General features: G+C 43.0%; 1 protein-coding gene across 4 annotated transcripts in view; it reads right to left on the reverse strand.

Annotated features, from left to right (window-relative positions):
- Positions 1-18663, reverse strand: part of FZD6 (frizzled class receptor 6) — a 37152-nt gene extending 18489 nt beyond the window's left edge. The window contains exons 1-4 of one of the 4 annotated variants that reach the window (XM_069957270.1): positions 18538-18663; positions 13272-13345; positions 13137-13177; positions 7525-7889 (exon numbers count right to left, since the gene is read on the reverse strand). In XM_069957270.1, the coding sequence (XP_069813371.1) occupies positions 7525-7764 (240 nt within the window). In that variant the 5' untranslated portion in view covers positions 7765-7889; positions 13137-13177; positions 13272-13345; positions 18538-18663. Of the gene's footprint in view, positions 1-7524; positions 7890-8690; positions 8717-13136; positions 13178-13271; positions 13346-18409; positions 18502-18537 lie in introns of those variants that run through there. The other 3 variants (XM_069957269.1, XM_069957271.1, XM_069957272.1) reach the window with 3 other exon arrangements.
- Positions 18664-19787: the final 1124 nt, after the last annotated feature.

The raw sequence follows: 19787 nt of genomic DNA on the forward strand, positions 1-19787 counted from the left end.
ACAGTTTTCTACAACCGTGTGCAAGAGGCCCAAGAAGACTCCAGTATTATTAATGCACCGGGTAGATTGGGGACCTATTTTTGTATTGGGGGCTCAGGATCCTGAAGTTACATCTCTAGACCTAATGTGGGTGACAACAGGGACTTCTGATCACTAAAACTCTTTACATGGCTGAAGTCATCTGACGTAGGGAAATCTGCACATACACAGCCAGCTATTAGGCATAGGAAATTCCAGGGCTACTTACTATTACGCCTCAGCAATGTACAAGTCACACATCACACCCCAACCCTCCACTTTTCTTTCAGCCTTGGGCAACATAAGCTTTGCCAGTCAGAACCTAGCCCCACCGGGAGAACTGTGCATAATATGAGACTATTTACATGTATAGTTCTTTACATGAACAGAATATGTGTATTCCACTGGACGATTATCATTCAGATTATCGTTAAATCGTTCGAATCTAAACGATAATCGTTTGGTGAAATGCAGTTAACGATTAACGACCGAACGAGAAATCGTTGATCACTTTATAAGACCTGGACCTATTTTTATCGTTGCTCGTTCGCAAAACGTTCGCATTGAATAAGACGTCGTTTGGTCGTTCGCAGTAGATACGAACGCAATAGCGAAGAAATAGCGAAGAGAAAACGATCATAAGTAACGATTATCGCTCCATGGAAATGAGTGAACGTTTTCAGGTCTTTCGCAATAGCGGTCGTTTGAGATCGTTAATCGTTAGCGATTATGCGAACGATAATCGTCCGGTGGAATAGGGCCCCAAGTGTGTCTAGGATTGGTTAAGCAGTTAAGTAAAGCCCCTATTACACAGGGCGATATCCAGGAGCAAGAGAGCGGCTAAGTGCTGGGTAGTAGAATGGCCGCAGCTCCCCGGAGGATATTTAGATCATCCCGGGAGCCCATAGGAGATAGCAGCGGTCTCCTGCTGATCGTTGCCATGCTGCTCGTTTGTCTTTCAACATGTTTGTTGTCGTTGCCTTCTATTACACAAAGCGATTGTCGGCCGTAATGCGAGATAATCGTCCAAATACGGTGGCTGAAGAAGTTGGATGCAGCCCTAGGGAGTCCTGGAACACATGGATACATCATAGGCTGTATCCATGTTTTTCAAGCAGCCTTAGGGCGCTATTACACGGAGTGATAATCTGCTGAATCAGACCGATTGCTCAGTGTAATGAAGACAGCGACCATCGGCTTTTGGTTCTGATCTAAAATCATCGGTCATCATTACCGCACATTGCTACGCCTAATAGTGATGTATGGTCAACTGCTGATGAATGTGTAAAGACACAATCATTTCCGTTCAGCCGTCCTTTAAATTTAAAATGGAGCTCCCTGAACAGAGGAGGAGTGAATTGCACTACCGTGTGCTTTCTTGCCCTAATACTACAACCATCACCCCCATCCTCATCCCCTGCAGCTACTGCCTCAAGATTCTCTACACCGGCCATATAGCGATCTGTACTAATCCACCCATACACATGCACGCTCGGCTGAGGGCTCATACGTTCTGAAACGGAGAGGGTGGGGGGTGTAAGCCACATCCAGACTCCACTGTCAGCAGCTTATCCAATCAAGAACAAAAGAATTGGGAATCTGAAAAACTCTCTCTCCTGACATCATCCATCCTTCTAAGAGCAGGGAGGGACACTAGGCGTCCCAAAACTGCTATGTCTTCTGCCACCATTGTGGTGAGGCCTACGATCCTAGACACAAATGTAAGAGACGGCTGTAGAAACTTATGCAACAATCTGCGGAGTGTGAATTCACCCTTGTGTTATACTGTAGATTCCCCAGATAGAAACAGAAGACTACGCACAAAGACGAGAAGGAAGGGGGATGGGACCGAGTCTGGAGTGTATATTGCAGCAGGGAAAGTGACTGTCCGGTTTACCAGCATGACTGGTTTTACTCAATGTCTTCAGGGCAATTCTATTAACCCTTTAAGCACCGCTACAGCAATAACTTATATTCTATAAGCAGAAGAGGCAGCTTTGAATGCAGGTAACTTGGCTTTATGAATGAAGAATATTACTCCACGGCCCCCAGGGGAGGTAAGAATGGAGATTTCTATCTAGAGATCGATGCTCGGTATAAGAACAAACACATAAGCACATTCCTTAACACATGACTGGAAAGAAAGTGTATGCGGTGCATCCCCTCCCCGCCGAGCCTCACACGGACAGCGATGAATGCCCTGGTTGATTGTTAACTTCACAGTGTAGAATGTAACAGGACGGATCCAGGGATCAGCACAGGGCTGTGCCGGGGAATATGTAAGCCATGTTGGCTGAATAGTGAGAATCCCTTTATAATCAAAGGTAATACCCTACCCACAAAGTAGGGAATAACTAACAGATCGGTGGGGGTCTGACTACTGGGACCCCCAACAATCCTGAGAATGGAGAAGAAATGTCCCATAAATGACTGGAGTGACATCGGCCTGTGCCCCATATATTCTTTGTGGCTCCCGATAATTTCTTTATATATTTTAATTTGTATTAAAGGGCGTATCCAAGAATACAAAACATAGCAGCGCCCTTCAAAAAAAAGCACCACCCCTGTCCCTAGTTTGTATGTGGTATTACAGCTTGTTTCCACTGTAGTGAATGGAGGCGAGTTGTAATACCACACACAACCTGGGGAAAGGTGTGGTGCTATTTGTGGAAGAAAGGAGCTATGTTTCAGATTACCATAAAATTAGGTATTGCTGGGGCTGTCAAAATATATATAAAAAGCTACAGTATACTTACCTACCACCAATTCCCCACAGCTCTCATTTAGCTCCCTCCAGTATTCTTTCTGCTTCTGAGATCAAAGCTTGGAGGAGGACCTGCCCACTCAGCCAATCACAGCTCACAGTGGTGTCTCATCATGGCCAGTGATTGGCTGATTGAGCAGGTCCTGCTCTAAAGCTCTCATCGCAGAAGCAGGATCAATAGACCTGAGGGAGCCAAACACGAACTGTGGGGGACCAGGTGTAGAAGTATATATATATTCCACTGCCCTAGCAATTTCTGATTTTTTTTTTTTTTTAAAAGGGGTACTTCAACATTTTTATTTCTTTCAAATAAGCTGATGTCAGAAAGCTATAGAGATTTGTCATTTATTTCTATTTAAAAGTCTCAGTACTTATTAGCTGCTGTATGTCCTGCAGGAAGTGGTGTGTTCTCTCCAGTCTGACACAGTGCTCTCTGCTGCCACCTCTGTCCATGTCATGAACTGCTCAGAGCAGGAAAGGTTTTCTATTGCTACGAATGCTACTGCTCATGGGCAGAGGTGGCAGCAGAGAGCACTGTGTCACAATGGAAAGAATACACCACTTCCTGTAGGATATACAGCAGCTGATAAGTACTGGAAGACTTAAGATTTTTAAATAGATGGCATGATGGGAATTATAGTGGAGGGCCTGAGTTTAACACCCCCTGCTCTAGACTACAGATAGCTGTCAGTCAACAGCTGTCTTTCCTGAGCCCTTATACACGTGCACGCTCAGTGAAGCGGAATGTGCATGTATTCACTGACAGATTCCTTTATCTTTGATCGGGCAATCGAAACCCAGCATGACTGACCCTTCTCTTCCTTCTGTTGGGAGACAGTCAGGAGGCCAGCCTACCCTGGCAGGTTGATCTCACTGAAATCATCAGACTCGGCTGCTATAAATCTAATGTGTATGATCAGTTTAGGGCCTACCTGACCGTCAGGGTCCTAGTTTGTCCCATAGAGTTTAGATCAGGGCTTGGTGCAGGCCTTCCCAGTTTCTTATGCTCTACGTTAATGGCAAATCTCTTAAAGGGAGCTGGTCGCTGTACTTGACTGACATTATCAGCCTCTAAAAACCAGTTCCCTGTCCTTTGCTACGTCATACTTGGCGATAGGAAACCTCCTTTAAGATAACACGTGTTTACCCAGTACAAGCAAGGATCTGTCAACAGCAAACGGAAGACCCAATTCACATGGCCTATTTGCACTACATAGTGAGCAGTTCCTGTCACGCCGGGGCTGACAAGCTATGGAAAGGCTGCGGGGGACAAGCCACAAGAATAATGAGGGAAATATAGTGGCCATGACAGTATAAAGGGTTTCACAACCTGTGAGGGACCAGGGGGAGCGATGTTAGTGACAGGGGGGGGGGGGGGGGGGGGGGGGGGTCAGCGTCACTGGCATTTTACAGCAATACAAAACAGGCCATTATCACTAATAAATGTCCTTGGTAACGCTGCCCCGGAGACGCCAGCAAAACCTTTCATTCAGGCCGTGTAAACTAGCGAGTGATACAGTATCTCAGAGAGTTCCTGCGCCTGATGAAACCTGTGAGCGCCACCGTGGGTATGCCATTGTTTTCTATGGCTCGCTGCCAGACCAGAGAACGCCGTTTCGTCTTGCAAGTCGCACAACAAAGCTTCAGTCTACGCGGCCAAAATATTCCAAACAAGACGAGCATTATGGCGAGAAGAAGCCCTCACTGAGAGATGGGAAGAGGACGACTTCCAGAGGAGAAGTGACAGGCCGGTCAAAATATTGACTCCAAGGAATGAGAAACAGCAAATCTCCTCTTATTTATCACTCAGAGGGGGAAGAACGCTTCTGGGTGATAAAAGCGGCTCATATGTCAGAGTACGTCCTGCGGAGAGAAGAAATTGTAATAAAAAGTTGGGAGGACAGTATGCTGAAGACTTCAAGGGGCTATCTAGTCTGAAAATAGAAAATTCTGTAAAAATAGGGAGGATCCCACCTTTAGGACACTCAATGAGCCGGGACAATGAGGCTATTGCTGTGAATGACTCTTTTAAAGGGGTTATCCAGCGCTACAAGAACATGGCCACTTTTCCCCCTACTGTTGTCTCCAGTTCAGGTGCAGTTTGCAATTAAGCTCCATTTACTTCAATGGAACAGAGTTTCAAAACTCCACCCAAACTGGAGACAACAGTAGGGGCAAAGTGGCCATGTTTTTGTAGCGCTGGATAACCCCTTTAACAGTAACAGTGCAATGCTTCATTTCTCCTGCGGGGGCGCTGTAGGAGAAGTGAGTTCTGCATGCGGAGCAGAAAGCAGACAGCAACATACATTGCATATTAAAAGGGTTATCCAGCGCTACACAAAAATGGCCACTTTCTTCCAAACACAGCCCCACTCTTGTCTCCAGTTTAGGTGCAGGTTTTGGGCCCTATTCCACCAGACGATTATCGTTCGCATTATCGTTAACGATTAACGATCTCAAACGACCACTATGGAGAAAGACCTTAAAACATTCACTCATTTCCATGGAACGATAATCGCTACTTATGATCGTATTTGTGATAGTCTTTTCTTTGCTATTTCTTAGCTATTGCGTTCGTATCTACTGCGAACGACCGAACAATGTCTTATTCAATGCGTTAATCGTTAACTGCATTTCAACCGAACGATTATTGTTTAGATTCGAACGATTTTACGATAATCGTCCGGTGGAATAGGGCCCTTTGTAACTCGTTTCCATTGAAGTGAATGGAGCTTAAAGGGGTTATCCAGCACTACAAAAACATGGCCACTTTCTTCCAGAGACAGCCCCACTCTTGTCTCCAGCTTGGGCGGGGTTTTGCTGCTCAGTTTCATTGAAGTGAATGGAGCTTCATTGCAAACCGCAACTGAACTAGAGACAAGAGTCGTGTTGTCTCTGAAAGAAAATGGCCATGTTTTTCAAATCCAGGATTAAATTAAATTTTCATTGGAAGGCCATACTCCGTGTCTGACATCATTTTCTCTATGACTGTACATATAGCGATAGCTGTCAGTTACCAAGTAGGACCGCCCACTGGACTCCGAAGCCCCGAAAGAGCAGAGATTTACATGAATAAATGACAAGTCCCACATAAGTATATATCAATCTTCTCAGCTCCTCCTGCTCTATAACAAAATGCTGGCAGATTGGATGGATTTTTTTCCCCTTTAAGACCTGTGTTGGAGGGCACAGCACTGCAAACGCTGTAACGCAGATAGAAGCGGGACAATGTAATACCACAAATGCAACTGCAAACTAAAAGAATGTGATCCCTGTCATTTACGGTTATGTTTGCAGCTCTATATGCCAAGGCCGCTTTTCCTGCCCGATAAGAGAGTACAGATGGATCTTTGCTTTGTAATCTAGGTTTAGGATTAGAAAAACCTAGAAACTTTCTTTTACAAACAGCACCACTACCATTCCATTGATTTGAATGGAGCCAGGTTGCAATACCAGATATAACCTGAAGACAGGAGTGGCGCTATATCTAGAAGAAAGAATATATAATATTCTAATCCTTGACAACCCTTTTAAGACCATTCACTGCAAACAAAAATACTTTCTTATGCCATTCTGTCTTGCTGTGCTTGAGACTACTCAAGTAGACAGTTTTTAAAGGCAAGAAATGACTTTGCTATATCAATTAGTAAGTTTTTAGGTACACATTGGACTTTGTCAGAACTACGCAATACATTATTATTGTAAGGAAATGAAAAAATTCCTGTAAATCTCTTTAGGATCACACAGACTACAAAAAGAGGTGGCAGCAAAGCAGGTGGCAGTGCTATTCTAGTACTAGCCATGGTGGTTGTCACCTCCTCGCCCTTACACAGCAATGAAGGGTAACACGGCCACCTAGCCTGGATAGCAGCGAGAACAATAAAACTGTATTTATAACATCTTACAGTGCTCCTGCCAAGTCTCCCATACAGATGGCATAACTGCGGGGACACCCACCCATCAAGGGGTTTTCTTGGGCGTAGTTGTTGTCTGTCACTTGACAGCTGATAGGACAGTGCCGTTATGGTTTCCATTGTAATAAAAGACATGATGGTGGTGTGAACAGACTCTTATCAAGCCCTAAACATTTAGCAATTATTCTGTTAGATTGGTGGGTTCTCAACTGCTTGGACACCTACCCATAGCTAGATTAGAGGGGTTCTCAGTGATTTCTTTTAAATCAACTGGTATTAGAAAGGAAGTAAATTACAAATCTAAATACTATTTAAAAATGTGAAGTCTTCCTACAGGACATACAGCAGCTGATAAGTACTGGAAGTGACGTTTTCTTTCCAGTCTGACACAGTGCTCTCTGCTGCCACTTCTGTCCATGTCAGGAACTGTCCAGAGCAGGAGAGGTTTTCTATGGGGATTTGCTGAAGCTCTGGAAAAGTCCCTGACATGAACAGATATGGCAGCAGAGAGAACTGTAGAAAAAAAAATAAAAACTTCTTGCAGGGCATGCAGCAGCTGATAAGTCCTGTATGTATGTACTGGAACACTTTAGATTTTTAAACAGAAGTAAATTACAAATCTATATAACCTTCTAAAACCAGTTCATGGGGGGGGGGGGGGGGGTTGCCAGAGTACCACTTTAAGGGACCCCAGTACTTTGTTCCTCTCCAGCAGTACATCCGCAGTGGGGGTTAAGTATATAATGGTAGCCTTATCATGAATGTCTTTACATATATAGTCATTTTTCTATATAAATTCACATATGGCAGATTTGCAGACTCACTTACCTCCATTTTAGCAGCTGCAATTGCTTGGTCATAGTGGTCCAGAGGGCTTGGAAAGAAGGTCATATTATAGGACATCCCCATACATCTAGGCACCGTGATGGGTTCACAAGTGAACAGACTGTGACCAGCCGTAACAGGCAGCAGTACAGCACACAGGACGGTCACCTCAAAACACCACATCTTGGCGGACAGCAGACCCTCAAAGAAGTTACCACCAGTCCAGGCTGAACAGAGTCTCATCAAGTATATGAATGGCACAATGTTAGGAGGCTATGAATGGTGATGTATCCTTGCCAAGAGAATTCCATGGAGGTAACACAATGACAGACAGGGGAAAACGGCAGCTATTACGTCTGGTGGGCATCCTGTTATGGGGTAAAGAAGAGAAAAAGGCGATGAGCAAAAAAAATAAAAACATCCTTTCCTGAATAAATATCATAAAAGGCCTGTATACAAGATGGCAACTGTACCGAGCAGCCATGATTACAGAGCCAGCATGATAGGGACTGGTGATATCATGGCGGCACATAGTAGCAGTGATGCCAAAGAAAGCTGAAAATGTGCTCGTCCACCTGTCCTGCTGGCCTGGTGGAGAACAGATCAGATGTAAAAACATTACAGCACGTAAGTAAAATTACAGAAAAAATACATTTTAAATCAACTGGTGTCAGAAAGTTATACAGACTTCTATTTAAACATTTCCAGTACTTATCAGCTGCTGTATGTCCTGCAGGAAGTGGTATATTCTTTCCAGTCTGACAGTGCTCTCTGCTGCCATCTCTGTCCATGTCAGGAACTGTCCAGAGTAGTAGCAAATCCACATAGAAAACATCTCTTGTGTAATATGTTCTTAAAAAATCTAATAAAAAAAAACATGGAACCAGTAAACCTCTCCTGCTTTGGACAGTTCTTGACACGGTCGCAGGTGGCGGCAAAGAGCACTGTTTCAGACTGAAAAGAATACACCACTTCCTGCAGGACATACAGCAGCTGATAAGTACTGGACGACTTGAGATTTGAAGACTGTTCATTTTTTTTCTCCAGAGGACCCCTTTAAAATCTTTATTGACGATCCACCAAAAGAAAGTAGTGTACATGGGCACAAAAATACAATAAATAAATTCTGATATAGGACTAGTACACCCATGTTCACAGCATACACTTACTAGCCCGTAACACTCTAGCGTATTTTTATGCACTATAGGGGAAAGTTATCAAACATGGTGTAAAGTGAAACTGGCTCAGTTGCCCCTAGCAACCAATCAGATTTCACCTTTCATTTTCCAAAGCGTCTGTGAATGTAAAGTGGAATCTGATTGGTTGCTAGGGGCAACTGAGCCAGTTTCACTTTACAGCATGTTTAATAAATCTCCACCTATGTGTTCTCATAAATTCTTAATAAAAATTTGAATTTTACTTGGATACACCAGACTTCCCTCCATGTTTCTCATCCGTGATGTCACCAAACACGGGATGAGAGGGGTCTGTATGGGGATGGCTTCATCTGACACAACCATAATACAGCTGTGTTTTAGCATCTGTCCTACTGACACCTGATGATCTGTCACTTTGGGTCATCAAAACCCGCAGTCAGGCTGGGACTTGCGGCCCTGATGCAGCTGTATTACGCCCACGTGGAACCATCCTTACATACGTGTCCAGCTAGGAGAAATAATAATGGGGGTTATCTGATAGCTGTGAGCAGATCACTCAGCAACCATCACTATCAGTCAGAAAATAAGGTTGACTTGTATGATTGTAGCTTGTCAGTGTGAAAGGAACCCGTCAGAGGGGGGACACGCTGGTGCTTCAGGCTGCAGACAGCTTCCTGCCACTCAGCCGGCTGTCAGGGCATGTTGGGAGTTGTAGTTTGGTAACAGCTGGAGCGCCTTGGTTTGGACACCCCAGCAGTTAATTAGACATCTTCTAAAGCGTTACTGTCATGTACAAAAAGCTTCTGACATGTCAGGCAGACCTGTCAAAAGTTTTGATCGTTTGGGGTCTCAATGCTGAGAACTCCACCGATATAGCCGGGAGGAGAGGTTTTACTCCACGAGAGGATTTGAAATAAAGAGCATGTTTGCAACTTGAAAATAAAGATGGTGGCTGATCAGAGGTCATGTGACCCAGATAAAGTAATGAAGTGAAGGGATGCAGCAGAGCCGTGATGAAACAAATAGCGATAGCTAGTGCTTATGTTCACTCCTTAATTTTTTTTCCCCACTAAAAAAAAAAAAAAAATCCATAATAAAATCCAAAGCAGAAATCCGAAACATAACCAAAGCACAGTACAATATCTGTAAGGTGGCTGCATCTATAGAAGATGGGTAGCCCCATTGAAGCTGGTAGCAGATGTCATGTTGAATTTTAAAGCACCCAATTCTTTAGATCTTTGGGAGATAAGCTCCTGCCAGAGGAGTATGCCCTCTCCCTATTAAGGGTGCCTTCACACCTACCGTATCGCAGTAGAAAATCCGCTGCGGATCCGCAGCAGATTTAACTAAATGAATGAACACAGCATTAAATACGCACTGTCAAATCCGCAGCGGATTTGTAAGTACGGATTTGATGCTGTGTTCATTCATTTAGTTAAATCTGCTGCGGATCAGCAGCGGATTTTCTGCTGCGATACGGTAGGTGTGAAGGCACCCTAAGAATATATGCATGCTCAGCCAATCTGAACACACATGCGTTAAGGGGGGGGGGGGGGTGATCAGAAAAGAATTTAACAGACTCCAATCTGAAATGCATGGCCCCCTTAACTCTTTCTTCACTTTTTTGACTAGCATGAATAAAGTTTTTTTTTCATCTTCGGGGTGGGGACATAAAAAAAAAACCTGTCATACATAAAGTATAACGCAGTTAAAAAAAAAAAAAAAAAAAAAAAAAGACACAATGGAACCAATAAAATTCTACAAAAATACAAAAGATGCCAGAAGGATTTGTAGGTTTGTAAAGCCTTTAATATGTTTTGATTGGCTTTGAGCTACCATAAGGCCTCAATGTTTTATGAGAACAAAACAAAAAACTAAAACTTCTATAATATATATAATTGTGTAGGTCAGGATTTTTTAAGCTGGTTTCCCACTAGCACAACTGACGGCTCTTTAAGTTTGTTTTATGGCCACAAGTCTCAGCCTGACAGCTGTCAGTTCGGGTCATCAGACCCATGGTCGGGGCAGGCGTAATATAGATGCAAGTATGCGTCCATATTACGCTTGTGTGAAACCAGCCTGAGGGTAGTTTGGGTAAAGTGCTGTAGTACTTGGTGCAGGTGTAACTCCGGGGACCCGATTCTAAGCCTGTAACCAGGCGGCATTTATAATACTGGTGTCCTATGTGGTAAAGGGGTACCAGGGCCCAGGTGTGACTGCTACCCTCACCCCCCCCCCCCAGGGAGCACCTCTCCCACCTCTTCTTCTGCCATTATCAGTGACATTTTCATATGTATAGGTTCTACAATGGTAATTATACAGAGAAGAGGATCAGGCCAGCACTAGCCCCGGGATACACTGATAGGGATCTGAGAATCCGGAGGTCAGATATTGCGTCTTCCCTTCAGCCCACCGTGCTATGGCTGTGGAGACGCATCGGATTAATAGTGTTTACAGATGGGGGCCTGATCCACACCTAAGTATATGAGGCTCCGGATGGATCACCTCATTGATGAGTGAATACGACATCACACTGACCGCTGGCTCAGACCCCTGCCCTGCTGCTGCTATGGGGTCCCTGCAGTTACATTATATTATTGTGCATACAGGTAGATAGAGCGTTTAAAGGGTCACACTGGAGATGTGTATATTCACACGTAGATCGTAGACATCTATATATAACACTTATCTCTAGGCTATTTTACTATATTGCAAAGGGAGAAACCACTGACAATGTACAGTATAAATATCCGCCTGAGAACGGCATTGAAATATCTTCCCTACACTGGGCAGACATGCACAGAGGTGTGCATCAAGGGAATGGGCTGCATGACATCACACTGTAATCAGATGACATAAAATGGGCTAAGAGCAACAGGAAGATCAGGATTAGACTACGTTCACATAATGGATTTTAGAGGTAAAAAAAACAAAAAAACAAAAACAAAAAATTGACCCCACATTTTTCAAACAGTTTTTTAGAGCGTTTTAGGCAAATCAACATAAAAACATGAAATGACTGTATTACATTTCCACTAAGACTGAGTTTTTGCTGGCCGTTTAACATCTCTGTCTTGTGGGGGCAAAACAATGATTGCAAAAGCAGATGGTAAAAACAGAAGTTGTATGCCATCCGTCCGGATCCATTTTCCATTGACTTAAATAAAACGAAAAAACTGATTTGAGCATTCACAAAAACATGTATTTTACACAGGTTTCCACCAGACATGAGCATACTTAGAAAAACAGATCACTTATCTCAGGGAGACCAGCCAAACGATAACACTGCCGGGTGCTAGTGAAAGTGCTCAATGCAAAAGAAAGGCCCGTGGAGCCTCATGTAAGAGTCTCGAAACACAGGACTAGCTAGATATCCCTCCAGGAAGGACCCATCCAATGGATAGCTCCTGTAGGGAAACCACCATATTAAGTGGCCCTGTAAGTCAATGTAATGACAAGGGAAAAACCAAGGCCAGGTATCCATCCACAGACAGCATACTTAGAAGCTAACATGTTCGCATACTATCCAAAGCAATCACTATCACGCATTAGACAGACAATCGGTCCAAATTTCCTATACATCGGACGCCATATTTAAAATCATCTGTTGCAAGTATATACACCATAATCATATAAAAAAAATATATATATATATGCACATGGAAGGGTAAATCCTCCCCATGTGTGAATATCGCCTTAGAGGACATAACCAAGTAATCTGTAAGGTTAACATAGATGCAAACTATTACCACCGTTCACTATTTTTCCCCATGACAGGGTATGCGATGACCCATGCAACCTTTTCTGGACAAAATTATGAATGATCTCCATGGCGTGTAAATAAGATTATCTCAGGTCATGTCTAATCTGAACTTGCAGAATTACCCAAAGCGATTGGCAATAAGCAACCTGCGTGCGGCCATGTTGTGACAACAGCGGACTGTGCCTGGGGCAGTGGTGGTCAGCTGCCTGATCCCACCACCGTGACTATCAGCCTGAGGACAGACATCAACATGAACGTCCTAGGCAGATTTTACAGCATGGTGGACTAACAAAGAATAATACTCTATATACACCGGGGCTAGCTGGGCCTATACGTCTCCTCAGTGGCCGCACGGCTATCTCACGGCCATCAGCTCGGCTCTCAGGCTTGGCAGGATTACTGTGACATTTACCTCAGTTACTTCGCCGGAGGCGAGGAGCGGTGAGGTGATTGTCAGCTCTGTCAGTTCTGACAACCTGATACCCTCCATCTCAATTTCACACTTCTTTATCAGTGAGAGGAATGTTAGTGCCGGGTATCACAAGCCGTAAATCTGCAAACACCTAACCTCATAGCCATCAGCCTCAAATGTATCCAGGTATCTCACACCTATTTATAATAATGCAATACCAGGCTGGGCCCACAGACAAAGGGTGGCGCCATATCTGGAGGAAAGCTGTTGTTCTTCTTCTTACCTTATAAAACTTTAAAGTAATTGCTAAAAATTCTAGTATGCCTGGAATGATAAAATTGGGAGAAATGGAGATTTATTGCAGTCTTCATGAAAATTATAGTAATTAGAGGAAGAAAATACAGTAGCTGCCTATTACAGCAGGCGGCGTCCATGTCTGTCTGCCCTGGAGGTGTCATCTTAGAGGTCCACAACTCCTTCTCGTACACCCACCTATACATACCAAAAATACAGACGTGTCAGACATCTAGATCAGTGTAATATGGTCTTATTTCTATATTTCTATTACAGCATCATAGATCCATATTATATATATATATATATATATATATTATATATATATATATATATATATATATATATATATATATATATATATATATATACACATACATACATACACTTTTTTCTGAATTCAATAACACAGTTAACTATGCTTTTATACAAGTAGTGTGAACTCAGCCCAGGATTTTCATGTTTGCGATGATGACTATATGTCCCCCTTCAGTTTTACAAGAACTATACAAGACCTCTATTGGCTTCTATGGTGATGGAACTTTGAAAGATCCGGGTATCGCAGCTATGATCCAGACGCCGATATGCTGCCATATTATGGATTCATGAAACTGGATAAAAAAAGGCGCAAATAGAAAGAACCGAACAATATGGCTGCTCAGTCATCCCAACTTAAAGGGAACTTCAATAGTTTCCTGCTGCCTGAACCAGTGAATAACAGGCCCCATTACAGAAGCCGTCCTCCTGCCATCAGGACGTGACAAGTAAGAGTCACCTATGAAAATAAACACACACGGATCCGCACCTGTTAAAACACTTGATAGAACTTGGCTGACCCCGGCGCAAATGTTGACATTCCGATTCTGTAAACACGTCGAAGAAAAATGCGAAAATCCAATATTAACCGTTGAGAAAAAAAAAAACAAAAAAAAAAACTGTTCACTAGGACATCATAGTCAGTCTTTTTTATGGTTATTTTCCTTGTACAAATGCCATGAATTTCAGGAGTCGTCTTTTATACATTTATAACATTTTACTTGACCTACAGCGAATCCTATAGGAAAAAAAAAAAAAACAACACTGGAAAATGCCACACCAAGAACACACAAGATTAAAAAAAAAAAAAAAAAAAAAAAAGCTGGAAAAATGCATTGTTTATGGTGTATTTAAAAAGTCCATTCAGGAATTTATGTAGCATTAAACTTCAGTGTTTTTAGGCAAAAAAAAAAATAAAATAAAAATTGGCATGAAAAATCAGGCACATTGTGTAAGAAACCATGAATGGCAAAAAAAATGCAGTGATAAATGCAGCATTAAAAAATATATATATATATATATATTATCTATACATACACACACACTGTACAAGTAAATAAAGAATTCCATATAACAATAGCTTCAAAAAAAAAAAAAAAAAAAATCTGAGAATAATTTTTTTTTTCCCTCACCCAAAATCCACTGACCTATGCTCACCCAATTTTCCCAGAACTAAGACTGCTCACATCTGGATTGGAGGCAGTCACCTTAGTTCAGGGATGGGGAACCTTTGGTCCTCCATCTGTTGCAAAACTACAATTCCCATCATGCCTGGGAATTGTAGTTGTGCAACAGCTGGAGAGGCGAAGGTTCCCCATCCCTGCCAAAGATTATCGTCCAATGATTTGAAGCCAAAGCCAGAAACAGACTATGAACAGAGATCATGTCACAAAGGAAAGCCTGAGGTTTCTCCTCTTTTCAAAGCCATTGCTGGCTTTGGCTTCAAATCTACGGCAGATAATCTTTCTGTGTAAATGGACCCTTGGTTGCATTGTTATGAAAAAGGCCTCATTTACATGTTCTGTAATTGCGAATTCGCAATTACATACTTATGGTACTTTTACACGGAGCGATAATTCGCCCGATCGCACGATTAACGATTTTGAATGAACAATGTGTTTTTTATAACGATCAGCGTTTAGACCGAACGATACATCGTACGGAAAAATTGTTTTGCGATCGTTTAAGCCTATCTCACACATAGGTGAAATCGTTGAAAGAATGTTTACACTGAATGATCTGCAAAATGATCTGCAAATTTTTTGCGAACGAACAACAACGATTTGAGAACATGTTGAAAGATCAAAATGAACGATTTCTCGCTCGTCGCTTGATCGTTCGCTGCGTTTACACGTACGATTATCGTTCGAATTCGGACGATAAATCGTTCCGTGTAAAAGGACCATTAAGCTTTTGGCCACTGATTTCAATTGTTTGTAGTTTTTTTTTTTTTTAATGGACTCACCAATAGAAGTCAATGGGATGTGCTATTTTTACGAATTGTAACCTTTTGACATCCGTATCATCCGCAAAAAAAAAAAAAAAATGCGCATCTACAATTGGCAACCTGGTTACATCTGACCTGATCAACTTTATTAAACTTGTACAAAACAGATTTAACAAATCCATTAAAAAAAATTATAATAATAATAATAATAATAATAAAAAACAAACAAACACACGGCCTAATGCAGTATTTTTTTGGGTGCCCTTGGTGTCCAACCTCTCACGGATCAGACACTGCTGTTATTTTAATTGTTCTTCTACACTGGAGCACATGAATGGAAAGGAACAATACCAATGTGAACAGAGCCTGAACAGAATAAGAGCAGAAGCTCCCAATACAATACACTGCCAGGGTGATGCGTGTGCACCATGGGATTCCATACAGATAATCTGCTGCATTTACAATAGGAACAAAATTGGTCAATTTTTTTTTAAGAAAAAAAATCACATCCCCATACTGTGGACAATATCTGCGGAAACTGAGACAGGGTGGTGCTAATATTCTGCTGTGTGTGAAGTGGAAAATCTGAAGCATTTACGTTGCGTGTGACCAAACCCTTAAATATAAAAGCTGCAGTCCCATGCAAGTACTCAATAAAAACTCATAGTAAAGATCATGTTCCCCACAGTTTCAGGCCGCCACTCATTCCCGTCCTCGCACCATCCACCCATCACGCACAGGGCTCTCATTTAGAGGAATAAACCTGCAATTAAACAATTGACTAAACAAAGTGTCATGTAACACAGGCTTTGTGCGGCCCCGACCATCAACATGTCATTAAAAAGTGATATTATGTTAAGACTGGGAAATAAAACGTGGCCGGTGTAGGGTGATCACTGTACCCGGCCCATGTCACGTCTCCCCTTGGGAAAAGGGCCGGACATTTTTTTTTTGTTACATTCAGTGTGTCTGATTTATACAATCCTCTGTGCTTGGCATGACGACTCCGTGTCCGTGGCATAAGAAAGCGAGGTGAAGAGCAGGAGGCTGGGTGCACACACTATTTTCAACATGCAAGAAAAAAAACTAAATTTAAAAATTTCACCCATTTGTTGCTGTTTGTTTGTTGCATTTTTTTTAAAATGTTTTAAAAATATATTTCTTTTTTTTCATTTTACTGTGGCATCAGGTCGTGTTGCTGTTTCCGATTCTGCAATTAAATTCTTTCATTCGTTACTATTGGACACTGACGTGATGCAGTTACCAGGCTATGTTCACACACACACACACTATTTCAGTCAGTCTTTTTTTTTTACCAAAACCAGGAGTGGGCTAACGGCGCAGAAACAGTCCAACTCTTGCCATTACAATTTTGCGCTGTCAGTTCCACTGCTGATTTTGTTTGAAACAAAAAAGACTGACAGAAATACTCTGTGTGAACATAGCCAAACTGCGACCCAACCTGATCCTGGGTTTTGACCCCAAATGTTTTATGGGATATTATTTGGGCTGTAAAATGACCCAAAATCCCACGTGTGTGAACACTGCATAGAATGGAAAGATATTCTTACTGGATCTTGCAATTTTTAATACAATCTATGAGAATACGAGCATGTGTCTGTCATTTTTTTGATCCGTTTATTTTATCCGTTTTTGCAAAAGATGGATAATAAAAAATGGATGGAAAAAACAAATGCATTTTTGTGTGCATCCGTTTTTCCATTAACTTCAAAACGCACACTTTTTTTTTAAGTGCACAAAACCGAGTACATTAAAAAGAAAACATGCGTTTTGATCTGGGGTTTTTTTGGAAATCTATGAAATCTATTTTTTAATGGAAGTCTATGGAAAAACTAATCGAAATGGATGCACACAAAAATGCATGATTTTCAATACGTTTTTTCATCTGGCTTTGGCAAAAACAGATAAACAGTGTGTACCCAGCCTAATACAGATCCAAAACAGACCCATTATGGATGAGACATCAGTGTATGACATCACTAGTACATCCGTATTTCTAGACCATAAATCAGGGATGAGGAACCTTCAGCCCTCCAGCAGTTGCGCAACCTTCAATTCCCATCATGTCTGGACAGCCTGAGCTTGCATGATGGGAATTGTAGTTTTGCAACGGCTGGAGGGCTGAAGGTTTCCCGTCCCTGCAGTGTATATATATATATATATATATATATATATATATATATATATATATATATTACACACACACACACACACACACACACATATATACATACATACTGATGGGCATCCTAAAAAACAAACATGGACACATCTGCATTTTAATCCATCTCCATAGACTTCAATGGGCTACACAGATGAAAGTAGCGCGGGCTGGGATTTCTTACATAAAGGCCATGTAATGGTGTGAAAAAAAGCGGACGTAATATGGACGCCAGGTATGTGGAGGACGCAATAATCTAATATGGGGACGACCCGACTGTCCCCCAAACAAGAAGGAGGTGTCTGGCAGCTGCCAGATATAAGACCACATAGTAATCCGATCCCTCAGTACCTGACAGGTAAAACAAGCACCAGGAATAGTGGCTTATAACCTGCCCTGCCCCTGTGATCTGGGGGAGATAAGCGGCAGAGGGGTCTGGTAGCCACTCACCCCCCTATGTATGGTTATTGCCTCCATCCTGTGTCTCTCCAGCTGTTGTGGCATGCTGGGGGTTGTAGTTCCACCACAGTTTGGAGATTGCCTCTTTATAGGCCTGGCACATGCTACAATACTGATACATATTAGACAAACTTTAAAAAGTTACAAAAGCGAACAATGTAAAGTCACAAAAAAAGTGTAAAAACACAAAATACACAATGTAAAAACACAAAAAAGTCGCATCATGTGACCCAAGAATGCGACATCTTGCGGCTGCCCCCATGCCCCCCAGAGCCCTCTGCACCTGTTTCCATGGAAGAAGATGGAAGCCTTCTCGCCCAGTGCCCCCTCCCCCAGCCCTTCACCCTCTCCTCCTTACCCCTCCATAGCCGCCGCTCTTCTCCCTGGCACTGTATTGTCCCCGGGCTGCTCCCATTGTCCCCTGCAGAGAAGCCTCCTCCTCCCCGGTACAGACAGACCGATCCCGGAGCACGGCTGATCTCTTACCTGCCGGTCCCTCCTCCAGGATCAGCATAGAATATAATCCACCGTGATCTCCTCGGATCCCATCCGCCACAGCGCGCCGCCTGCCCTCCTCACCCTCAGCGATCCCACCATGTGAAGTTCCTGAAGTTCACTTTGAAGCCCGCTCTCTGATTGGCTGCCGCGGCCCTCCCTTCTGGGGGACGCGCCCTGCCATTGGCTGAGCCGGCCCCCCTCCTCCCAGGCACGCCTTCTCATTGGCTGCTCCTGCCCCCTTTCTCCTCTAAACTTTCACTACAAGTCAGGGCTTTAGTTTATGGGAGAATGCCAATCACTTGTATTGATTTATTGATCTCTCCTGTGTTCTCTCATCCTCAGTGAGAGCTGCACTAAGCCCAGGAGCAGCTGGGGCCCAGTCTGTGTCAGGATGGGGACACACCTTGAAGAGTCCATACATATAGAGAAGCCTATAGCTGGAGATGAGCTACAGGGGTTGGACGATATATCTAGAACACCCCCCTTTTATATAATCCTGACACACCTGCCATCACCGGTAATGCCCCCATTTCATATTAGTCACGTAGCTTATAACGCTATCGATAAGTCAGCCATCAAACAAGAATTGACTTGTTCACCGGCTGATCACTGGCCCTATTCATAAGGTGATGTCAACCTGTTTGGCCAATATTCATCGCAGTAAAGTAAGGGCCCTATTACACAGGACGATTATGGTGTAAAAAAATCGTTATAATGGTCGAATTTAAACGATAATCGTTCTGTGTAATTGCAGGCAACGATTGAAAAATCGCTCGCATTTCGTTGATCGTTGATGTAAAAGGCAACTCCGGCGTTTTCCCCCCCCCCCCCTTAACTATCAGACATTACAAAGTTGTATGTTAGTCACCTGCCTGGAGCCGTTCTGCCTCTCCCCCCCCACTACCTTTTTACTTCCAGGGTAGTGTCTGGTTCTCGGCGTCTGATTCCCGTTGTCTGCCGGCTCCCTGCAGCGGGTGGATACAGCCTAAGGGCCCTATTCCACAGTAACGATAATCGGCCGTATCGGCCCCATTTGGCCCGATTCGGCTGATTATCGTTCGGTGAAATAGAGAGAACGATCAGCCGATGATTGTGCCATCGGCTGATCGTTCATTTAGGGCCAGACCTAAAATCATTGTTCCCCCACCGCGCATCGCTACAGTTGAATAGCGGTGCGCGGCGATGCAGCAGCATCATACATTACCTGTCCAGGCTTCTTCTCCGCGCTGTCTTCATCC

Source organism: Dendropsophus ebraccatus, chromosome 2, assembly GCF_027789765.1.
Source record: "Dendropsophus ebraccatus isolate aDenEbr1 chromosome 2, aDenEbr1.pat, whole genome shotgun sequence".
Classification (NCBI taxonomy): Eukaryota; Metazoa; Chordata; class Amphibia; order Anura; family Hylidae; genus Dendropsophus; species Dendropsophus ebraccatus.